Source organism: Octodon degus, unplaced genomic scaffold (assembly GCF_000260255.1).
Source record: "Octodon degus isolate 3935 unplaced genomic scaffold, OctDeg1.0 scaffold00009, whole genome shotgun sequence".
NCBI classification, from domain to species: domain Eukaryota; kingdom Metazoa; phylum Chordata; class Mammalia; order Rodentia; family Octodontidae; genus Octodon; species Octodon degus.
Genome location: NW_004524585.1, coordinates 22,017,381 through 22,029,153, shown reverse-complemented (window position 1 = coordinate 22,029,153; position 11,773 = coordinate 22,017,381). Strand labels below are relative to the sequence as shown.

At 36.9% G+C, this 11,773-nt stretch overlaps 1 protein-coding gene across 1 annotated transcript in view; it reads left to right on the top strand.

Annotated features, from left to right (window-relative positions):
- The window catches only part of Pam (peptidylglycine alpha-amidating monooxygenase), a 188,553-nt gene that overhangs the window by 108,276 nt on the left and 68,504 nt on the right, over positions 1 to 11,773 (top strand). The window contains exons 8-14 of the mRNA XM_004625468.2: positions 254 to 321; positions 1,589 to 1,669; positions 1,921 to 1,997; positions 2,467 to 2,570; positions 9,019 to 9,178; positions 11,214 to 11,376; positions 11,512 to 11,648. Coding sequence (XP_004625525.1) covers positions 254 to 321; positions 1,589 to 1,669; positions 1,921 to 1,997; positions 2,467 to 2,570; positions 9,019 to 9,178; positions 11,214 to 11,376; positions 11,512 to 11,648 — 790 coding nt within the window. The remainder of the gene's footprint in view (positions 1 to 253; positions 322 to 1,588; positions 1,670 to 1,920; positions 1,998 to 2,466; positions 2,571 to 9,018; positions 9,179 to 11,213; positions 11,377 to 11,511; positions 11,649 to 11,773) is intronic.

The following is an 11,773-nucleotide window of genomic DNA, read 5'->3' as shown; positions in this document are numbered from 1 at the left end:
CTTGAGCCAGCAGCCAGGACCACAGCCTCACCAAGCTGATGTGAAAGTAGTTGCCATAGGAACCGCGTGTAGTCTGCCTTTACACAGCCTCACATACAGAAACATTACATATATGTGTGTATGTACAGTACCTCCCTATGCATGATGTTTCATCTTAATTATCAAAAGAATCACATTTTACAGACCTTTATTTCTAGGATGATTACTTCAGCTTTGTCAAATAATTGAGAAAAATCACTACCTTTTTCCACAGACAGCCTCTAATTGCTGGCATGTACCTTATGATGTCTGTTGACACTGTTATACCCCCAGGAGAGAAAGGTGAGTTTTGATCTCCTCCTATTTACCTTTACTTCCCAGCTAATGTATAACAATGGATTTCCAATATGTTTTCCTAAACTTTGGACCTGAGCAGAATTTTATCTGAAAAATAAACCAATTTTTATTACCCATGAATTTAAAATAGACTTTGGTATTATTCTAAGCCAATGCTTTATTAATTTTCCAATGTTTATTTATTGAGATGCCATGGTTGAGGCCAGCAGGGAGGTGGTGGGTTGGGTAAAGTAAATAATACATGAGTACAGTTACAGATGAATCGTCCACTCTTCCAGTAGAAAAATTGCAGAATGTTAAGTGGCATGAGTGACTGCGTGGAAAGGTTTAAATTGAGAGGCTGGTGAAAACACTGCTCCATTTTGGACTTAGGTTTACTAATTTGCATGTTTGCAAAGCAGGAATAAAATAGCTGATTCTGCTAAGTGATGAAAATCTATGAGAATATATATGAGGGTAATTATCAGCATTTCTAAAAACCCTCTAATGGAAGTGTTCCATTAATTATTTTTTTTTTACTAGAAGCCTTTTAAAGGTAATGGCCAGTGTGGTCTCTTTGTTGCTCTTCATTTATCAGTTTTAAAACAAATATTTATCCAAGTAGCACTATGAGTTATACCATAAAGAAAGAGACCTATGAGTGGTCTCTTCTCAAGATGCACTACCAGTCCAGTGATCTGCAGTGACTGTGCTCCAGTTTTCAAACATCCTTTTGTTCCAGAAATGAAAGAAAACAATTTTTAAGGTTTTCCACCTGGGTAGCATTTTAGGTAAAGGTAGTAAAATAAGTCTGTGCTTTCACAGAAAGTATATTTTGATTTGTTCCTGGTTATTTTTTTATGAATGAAATAAAGAGGTGAAGCAAGAGATTCTTAGTTCATCTTGGTAAAATGAGTGACACTGAGTAAGTGTCGAGCGTTGGCTGAGTACTGAGTGTGGATTTAGTGCATAAAAAAGCGCTGCCAGATGTGGCGGCGCATGCCTGCAATCCCAGTGCTCGGGAGCCTGAAGCAGGAGATCGCTGGGAGTTTGAGGCCAGCTTTGCATACATAGTGAGTTCAGGACAAGCCTGAACAATCTAATAGGATCCTGATGAGAGAGAGAGAGAGGAAGGGAGGGAGGGAGAGAGAGGGAGAGGAAGAGGAGCCCACCCAATGGGGAGGATCTTACAAATCCCTTATATGTTACTTCAGGCAAGGGTGCTGTTTTCCAGTTGAATAGTGACTTTTCTGTCTGTTTCTGTTTCCCGCAGTGGTGAATTCGGACATTTCATGCCATTATAAAACGTACCCCATGCACGTGTTTGCCTACAGAGTTCACACTCACCACTTAGGTAAGAACCTTAAGTTGTGTCAGCACTGAGATGGTCAGTGGTCGTCTCTGTGCTTACTTGCCCTGTAAGTGTAAAATGCAAGTTATGCTGGACTCCGCTTCAGTGAAGGTAATTTTCTGTGGTTTCATCATATTTTTTTAAAGACATTCAGTATTTGCGGTTCCAAAAATAATCAGGTGTTATTTTCAAAAGGAAGGGTAGAGATGTCTTTTTCCTAACCCCTTCTGTGTTGTGTCACTCTGCTTGCGCAGGTAAGGTCGTGAGTGGGTACAGAGTCAGGAACGGAGAGTGGACGCGCATTGGACGCCAGAGTCCCCAGTTGCCACAGGTACGTAGGATTGGAGTTGATTTTGAGAGGGTAACATATTATTGACCAAGAGTAATTTTTAGAAATCTTTCTGTAACTCTTGTTAATTTTTCTAGAATCTAATAGTCTCCAAATTTTGCTTCACTCCATGGCTGGGTATATAACATTTGTAGTTCTTAACAAGCTCCAGTTTGGTGTATTACCTATTAATTCTCTCAGTACTGTCTCAACATGTTGGCAAAATCTTCTTTCCTGTTGCGTTTATTCTGCTTTTGCTGGACTGTATTTGTAAACAATGGCTTGTTTATTTCAAAATCTTGTGACTTGGGCCATAAAGTAGGATTGAATTAACTAAAGGTGAAGCTTGTCTGTCTGTCTGTCTGTCTTCCTTCTCGCCACCCGTGCTATTCCCAGCCTCACAGTATTCCAGCACGCGGTTCTGGGTAGTGCTGATAATGTTCATGAATTCTTACACTTGTCTTCTGGCCAGGCTTTCTACCCAGTGGAACACCCAGTAGAAGTTAGCTTTGGTGACATACTGGCTGCAAGGTGTATATTCACTGGTGAAGGAAGGACAGAAGCAACACACATTGGGTAAGACCTAGCACTTTCCCCCAACCGAAATTATCAGTGAGAGTTATCTTTGTGAATGAATTCTATACATTTCTACCTCTTGTAGAGCTCTACAACATTGTATCCTTCCCTAACTGACCAATTTGGAAAAATGCCAGAACACATGCTAATTATTCAGATACTGCCTCATGACATAGTGAACATAGTATTGTACATTACCTCTTCAGTTTTTTTCAAAATAGAATGATTATGAAAATTTTATTCCTGAAGAGTCTTTTTTGCTGTGTGTTCAAATGTAATCAAGTCGGGGTTTCATTGGCAGTGCCCGTTGTATGCTCAGAGACATGATTAATGTGTGTAAACTCATATATGTGCAATAGTTTATTATTGTTTATTTTCAAAGTAAGGGTAATAATGCTTGGCACTTTTCTAAAAAGGGGATGTTGGGACTTTTAACAATTTTTCAAAATTTAAAGCATCCCTGAGTAAGTATGTAGTAAGTATCTTTTTTAACACTAAGTAAAATTTCATCCAAGTGTGCTGGTGCACACCTATAATCCCAGCATTATGGAAGGCTGAAGCAGGATGACCATAGTTCGGGCCCAGCCTGGGAAATTTAGTGATTTTGTAAGATCCTCTTTGAAAAAAAAAAAAAGAAAAGCTGGGGATATGACTCAGAGAGAAGAACCTGGATTCAAACCCCAGTATCAACAAAACTTAAAAATAAACTCAAACCACTATGAACTCCTTCAAAAACAGATAAAAGATTAGAAAGGAATGCTAAAGTGCCTTATGATTTTGTTTGAAAAGAATCAAGGAGCCACCTTCCGTTGTTAACCTAGGCTTTAAGCTATTTGCTGAGGCTACTTGGAAGCTAGAGTTGTAAACCATCCATCTCGTGATCAAAGAGAAGTTACAAAATTTAGATCAACCCCAGGTCTCCGTTAAATACATTTTTTAACAGTGCTAATTTTAGAGCTTATTTCTGACAAAATCAAAATAAATGTAAGCTGTGATACTTGAAATATCATGGAAATGTTCCAGTTTTATATTTTGAGGAGCAGCATCATTGGAATTATATGACTTACAACTGAACTTAGCAGGGCAAAGTGACCTGCAGAGGTTACCTGAAGACTCTTTCTTATGGCTCTGCTCCTACACATCTCTTAAAAGGTTTATAGCAGTGTGAAAAAATTTCATATCAAGATGAAATTTGTCTTTCATGTATTGATTTTGACTTAAATTATCCATCTTCTAAAATTAAAATCTCTGCCTACCCATAAATCTTTTCATACACTATCATTTAAGCTTTGTTTGTATTGTTCTTCTTGGTTTATAATTTGCTTCTTATTTTATTTTTCTTTGTAAGACCACCATTGGGGTGTGTGTTTGTGTTTTTCAGCAAAGGGTGTGTATTTGGCAAAAGATAGATTTGGAGAGAAGCAATAAGGTAAAATAAAATCTGCTGTCAAAAAAAGAGAGAGAGAGAAGGTGCAGACACTAAGAACCTGAAAATATGCATTAGATGCAGTAGAGAGGCTTCTTATAACAACTACTGGTTGTAAAGGGATAGAGAAAAGCATTAATAAAGATTTAAAACAGCCTTTGCTAAAGAAGAAAGGGTTTATGTATTAATCAGCACCAATTTTATAGCTGAAGATAGAATAGAAAAAAAAAATCTCGATTTATATTAAACAGGAAGCTTTCCAATAGTTTTGCTTTCAGATAAATTGGTGAAAGAGACAATGTAAATAAGAAAATTCTGAGTTACTAGAAATGATGGTGAAAACATGATCCACATAAACGTCTGATTTAGATTTAAACAAAGGAGGCTAGCAGTTTATTCTTGGTAGTCTTTAAATACATGAGTTTAAATGATCCATTGGTGTTGATCGCCTGTTCTCTCATTTACATTAGTATAGAACCACAGGAATTTCACTTGTATGCCCCTGGGTTTTTTACTGGTCTTCAAAATAAGTAACCAAAGTAGTAAAAAAAAAATCCTCTTCAAAATATTATATATATATTGGTTTACAAGTTTAAGTGTGCAAACATTGGTATATCTTTTTCCCAGGGGTCTCTTTACAGTTTTGGAGGGTGTGCAGTTTGGGCCAGATTCCATCCTTTGAATTTGTTCCAGGAGGTAATACCAGCATGGAGATGAACGGCTCACTAGACTACCAGGATGGCAGGCCAAAGTAATCCCTGGAGGCCTCTTTTAGTTTCATGAGTCTCAAATAATTCCCATCATTTTTAAAATGTGCATTTTGCTTTAAAATAATATACTAAAATGACTGTACTAATCTATCCTTTTGTAAATCTCATGTGGGCTAATGGAAATACCATTTTGTAATGTAAATGAAATAGAAAAGAACTGTAGGAAATTAAGTTATTGGATGAGTCCATAGTCTGAATATTTAATTCATACTGCAAAAGCAATTTTTTTGCAGCAGGATGACAAAATAAGACAAGTGTGAATAAATTTAAACAGAAATAAAAAGTGTTGTAACCATGCAGAGTATTCCTATAGGGCTTAATATGCCTTTTTAGTTTAGAAACATAATAGCACACTGTGTCTCTGCTTTGTAAAATAGTATGTACAGCCTTCAGAGGGTAGCGGAGTATCATAGTTGAGAATGCAACCAGTGAAGAAAGTGGTTTTGTGTTGTTCTTCAATTAAGTGATTGTCTGCAGATGTCCCCTCCTTACTCTTTCTTCCCGTCTTCCCACGACACCCATAGACAGGCACGGACACAGATTTGAGCGTAGAACCTGAAGCACTTAGGTACAGATCACACGTGGGTCAGGGTAACTTGGGGTCGGCATCTGGCTCTTTGATTTGCTGAGGACAGTAGCAGCTTCAGGCTCTATGCCATTTTGTTGCGCAGCCAACTGGAAAGTAGGTTTTTACAGGAAAACTATTTTGACAGTGGTGTGCTAGGAAGATTTTCAGTTGAGCGATTCTTCTACACAGACTAAGCTAAACTCTATAGTGAGCTGGAAATGTTAGGGCTAGGAAACTTTGCTCGGGTGGGGCATTCATAATTCACTAACAAAAAGCTTTGTAAAATGAGGGCTGATGTCCTTATACCAGAGATTTATCTCAAAAGCATCAACATTTTAACTGGTGGACTTAGCAACCTCACTTTCCCCCTTGGATGAAAGGATTAAAATATATACATATATATATAATATATAATTATGATTTGTTGAGCAAAAATAATATCAAATATATACATATATGTATATATAAAATACACACACACACACACATATATATGTGGCATATATACCCTATGGAATGTTGTTTGACCTTTAAAAAAATAACTGCAAAATGACTGATGAAATAGAAGAACATTATACTAAATAAAGTGGACCAACCACAGAAAGACTAATCCCATACAATCTCACTTATATGTGGAATCTTAAGAAATTGAAATGGGAGAATGGTGGCTTACAGGGGCTAGAGGAAGAGTGGCGGGAGGGAGGAAAGCCTGGAAGCTGTTGACCAAAGGGTCCAATATTTTTGGTAGACAAGAAAAATAGATTGTGATTTCAGTGGCACAGTGAGTGACTCCAGAAACTAATAACACATATGTTAAAACATACAAAGGGTGAATTTGAAACTTCTTAGCGTGGAGATTTATAGGTGTGCGTGGTGATCGATGTGTTAGATATCGCAACCTGATGCTTGGACATTGGATATCTATATCAAAATGTAGCATGTACCCTCTAATTGTACATGATTATGATTTGTTGAGCAAAGATAATATTAATAAAAATATTCTTTAAATAAATGCACTTAAAACATTGACAAATATATTCAATGTTTTATCTAAATATGTTTCTTTTAGGATTGCAAATTTGAACAATACGTATTAGAATCACACATCATATCAAAGTAAATATCATGATAGTACTAATTAATCTATGAAGAAGTAGCAAGTTACGCCTGGCTGCATTCCATATTTTATATTCAATATGACATTCCTCTAAATTCATTTCAAATGTTTAGTGAAGTTTAAACAAAAAATGGAATTTAATTAAGTCAGCCAATTAAGCTAATTACATCAGCTAATCAGCTTAAAAGTTTATAGGCTAAAGCTTCCAATTAATTCTTGAGCATAGGTTGATTATTTTCTTACTTGGCTTATGTTGTTACTCATATATTTCATTTAGAAATGAGTCGTTTGAACTCAAGAGAATATGACCGTGTCTAAATACCATGCACACGTAACTAAGCATCGCACTTAGATTAGCATTTAAAAGCATACTCTGTGCAATGATAAAGTTATAAATAATAGCACCTTACTGTATAAGTTTGAAAGTACCGTCGAACCTCTTAAGAAGTGAACGTGTTGTAAAATAACTTCATGAGAGTTTTCACATTTCCAAATTAATGCTATCCATTTTAATTATTTTCAAACCCAGCCTCTGTTGGATACATAAGGTGTGGGGCAGGAATAAGAGGATCATTAAGCCTATGGAGTGACACTGTCTGCCGCCTAAGTGGTGTGTGCAACATTACTTGGTGTTTTGAAATGATGCATTTCAGAATGTGTGACACTTTCTAAATCTCTAACCTGTATTTTTCTAACACGAAATAATCTGTTTTTATGAACCCCCCTACTGAACCTAGATAAATGATGGATGGATGGATGGATGGATGGATGGATGGATGGATGGAGGAAGAGATAGCAAGATAGGTTAATGTACAAATATGGCTCAGAAATGCCCCAGAAAGTATGAAAAATTGATCAGTAACAGCATAATATATTAGGACTAATCTATTACATCATAATAAATTGTAGGCATTTAATAAGCAAGATTATTCATTACACACATATTTCTGGGGTTTAATTATTTTCAGGCTCCCTACTCTATATCAGGTTGAAAGCTACGTGTGTTAAGTAGAAGTTGCCACCTAAGCACTGTGTTAGAGCAAAGGATAAGAGAAGTACAGTGCTGTAACCCTGGAATGTAGGTGTTGGCAGCAGGGACATGCACTGGCAGTGGGGATGGTGTCGGGGCATTCAGCGGCCCCACAGGGAACATGGCAACACAACCTTCCTTGGTACTTTTTCCAGGTAATGATCATTCGGAGCAGCGTGAATGAATTGCATTTTTTGATCTCCATGAAAACTAAGGGTATAGGTGTCAAAATTTCTCCCCTAGGAATATAGAAGACAGTTTGTCTGGTTTAAAGTGATTTTTTGAGTGAAAGAAAGCTGAATGATTGTGGAAGAAAATTGGCAAGCTGATGCTGATGCCCAGGGTGATGCGAATCCTAGCACTTTAGCATAGGATAATTCCTCTGTCAGACAGGAGCCCAGAGTTACCTTGACTACAAGTCAGATTACAGATAGAAAGGAATGAAGCAGAGTTGTTCTTCTTACTCAACTCCTTCAATGAAATTTTTCATGTGAAAGCAAAGATTCTTGTATTATTTGATCAACTTGATTTTGTTGGAGAATTGGTATCCCATATAAACTATTTTGATGATTAAGTTGTCTCACAAAATCACATGCATTAAGAGATACATTTTTGTCCCTGTAAAATAAATGCATAATATATGTAATATAATTAATGTAATGTAGATATATGTGGAATATATATATATATATATATATATATATATATATATATATATATATATTCCACACATCCTGGGATCGAACTGAGGACTTTGTGCTTGCCAAGCAGGTACTTATGTCCCTGAGCTACCTCCCTGGTCCTAGGCATATATATTTATACATCTACATATATAGAATTTTTGTCAAAAGCTATACTAACACATGGCAGAATTATTCGCTTTGGAAGAATAACTTGCTTATATTCTATTTTTTATTTTTTCAAATTCACTAATTGAAATATGTCTCGATAATATGTTACTGAAAGGATAAATGTTTAAATTTAGAAAGTATTTTATTACAGTAAATGACTCATTGCCATTAATCTCAGTAGTACTTCTACCATGCTATAAACACAATTACCTTATCATTCTTGCCACTTTCTTTTCTTTCTTTCTTTCTTTCTTTCTTTCTTTCTTTCTTTCTTTCTTTCTTTCTTTCTTTCTTTTTTGTTGTTGTTGATACAGGGTCTTTCTTTTTTGTTGTTGTTTTGGTGGAACCAGAGATTGAACTCAGGCCCTTGCGGTTGACAGGGAAGTGCTTATTCTACTGAGCCATCTCTCCGGCCCTGATACAGGGTCTTACTTTGTAGTATTATAGGCATGCACCATCATACCCAATTTCAAGATGGCATGGTGTGCAGTACTGGGGATCAAACACAGGACGTTGGGCTTGCGAGGCAGGTGCTTAGTTCACCAAGCTATCTTCCGAGCCCTTTTGCCACTTTCTGAAGCAGTTCTAGATGTGTTCTTTTGTGTCTTCAGTGGAGCCTTCTGGGTGCCTCTGTGCCCTGGATTAATTGAAAACAGTGACCTTTCGCAGTCATTTTGACTTGGGAGGAGAGCGGGAAGTCCCACAGTAACAGGTCCACTGAATGGGGTGGATGAGGACGCTGGTGCCTTTCCCTCAGGTGGCACAGGCAGCAGCATTCACTGCAGTCACATGTTGGAAAGACACGAACAGAGACTAATAGATCTGCTTCTGGACATGGCAGGAAGGGTGGGAATGTTCAAAATAAGGAAGAGTGATGGCTGCTTCTTTTAGTGTAACAAAATTCCTTCAATTTAGACATTAATATTTTTATCAAACTTTTAAGTTTGATAAAAGACAAAGTGTTAAACAGTTACACACTTCACACAGTTTGTTCTACTTAACTGTGCATGATCAGACTCATAACCTGTAACATTATACACTATTTCTAAAATAGTAATTGTTATCTTTGTCTCTTACATTAGTTTAAAAATTATCCTAAATTTATACCACTTTATTTTATATTCTATCCCAATATCAGTCTCTAAAGTTTATTTAAAAAATGTTTCTCAGGGCTGGCTAGATAGCGCAACGGACTAACACACCTGCTTAGGCAGACGCGGGACTGGGGCTCGCTTCCTGATATGCTATGCTGGCCCCGTCCCCGGGTCACGATGAGACAGCTATAAAGACTGGGTGTGGTGGTGCATGCCTATAATCCCAGGACTTGGGGGACTGAAAACAGGAGGATTACTATAAGCCCAGTTTGTGTATTGTGACCCTGTAGACCCTGTACTAAATACATTTTTAAAAAAAAAATGTTTCTCATGGATTTTGTGGTACTAATAATGAGTTTTGTTTAGAAGTGAATGCTTCTCCTAAACATTGTATTAATTGATAATTCCACTGATCACCCATTTCACAGTTTAGATACTTCATCATAGATTTGTTACCCTTTACTTGTTTGAAGTGGATAATTTCCTTTTAGTATAATTTCTTTTCAAATGCATAATAAAAACAAGTTTTCCGAAAAGTCACATAACAAATTTTAAAAACACCAAAATTGTGTTTAGGGGCATATATATCAGGATATCTCATTCAATTATTTTGAAAGTTTTGACATTAGTTGTTTCTGAAGCTCATTTTTTTTTAAATTTAAACTGTATGTTTGGATGGATAAATAGGTGGATATGAGTCAATATTAGGTATATCTATATGTAAGGAAAGCATGTTACATGTCTATTTAAAATATACATCTCTATACATATGTATGTGTACACATTCAAATAGCTCTGTAGCTAGATTAAATGCACACATTTTGTGTGTTATTATCTAAAAATAGCAATAGGTTTTTATATGTGTCTAGAAGACACTTAAGAAACTCTTTAGCACAGTCATCTCTAAACAGTACTAGGACTGTGTTCCTACCTATGGGAGAGTCAGTCTTCAGGATCATAGCATAGCTTTCCTTGAATTACATCCTAGAGCATGTTATAACAGAAGGAGCGTGGTCAAATTCACTCAAACAGTGTACATTCAAATAGTGCACACTGCACACCACCGCCTCCGTAATACGCACTGAGCCTGTCGTGTATGAAAGGCCCATCTACTTCAGCAGCAGTACAGAATTCTGTACAGAATCATCATGGAATAACTTTTTCTCAACTCACATATATGTGTTTCTAGAACCACAGCTTTATTTTTAAGTAGTTTTAGAAATAGTACTCCAAAAGAAAATTATAAAGAGTGGAAGAATTGTCCAAAATATGTAGAATCTTCTCTACTTACATAATAGCAACACACTCTAATTACTCACAGAATAAGTCATTTTGATTTTTGCAGCAGAAGACCCACTGATGAGGGAACCAGCAATGTTTGGACTAGCAGCTGTAGTGGCTGTGTTTAGTTTAGTTTAGTTTAGTTTAGTTTAGTTTAGTTTAGTTTTGTTTTGTTTTGTTTTGTTTTGTTTTGTTTTGTTTTGTTTTGTTTTGTTTTAATAAGGTAAGGATATTGGTTGTGCTGGGCGTGGTGGCACAAGCCTGTCATCCCAGCACTTGGGAGACAGAGGCAGGAGTCTTGCTGCAAGTTTGACACCAGCCTGGGCTACAAAGTGAACTCAAGGCCAGCCTTAACTGCATAGTGAAAGCCTGTCTCAAAAAGACGAAAAAATGAGTGGTTTCGTCCACCGCCACCTTTCTCCACCCAGTGGAAACATCTCCCTGCTTTCGTCTGCCTCTGGCTTGCAGTTTAGAGACCAAATGCCATGACTTCAATTAAGTTGCAGAGTTCTAATGGAAAAATATTTGAAGTTGATGTTGAAATTGCCAAACAGTCTATGACAATCAAGACCATGTTGGCAGATTTAGGAATGGATGATGAAGGAGATGATGACCCAGTTCCTCTACCAAATGTTAATGCGGCAATATTTAAAAAGGTCATTCAGTGGTGTACCCACCACAAGGATGACCCTTCTCCTCCTGAGGATGATGAGAACAAAAAAAAAGTGAACAGGTGACATTCCTGTTTGGACCAAGAATTCCTGAAAGTTGACCAAGGAACCCTTTTTGAACTTATTCTGGCAGCAAGCTACCTAGACATCAAAGGTTTGCTTGATGTTACATTCAAGACTGTTGCCAATATGATCAAGAGGAAAACTCCTGAGGAAATTTGCAAGACTTTTAATGTCAAAAATGATGTTACTGAAGAGGAGGAAGTCCGGGTATGCAAGGAGAACCAGTGGTGTGAAGAGAAGTGAAGTGTTGTGCCTGACACTGTAACACTACAAGGATTGTTCCAAATACTAGCTGCACTGCTCTGTTTATAATTGTTAATATTAGACAAACA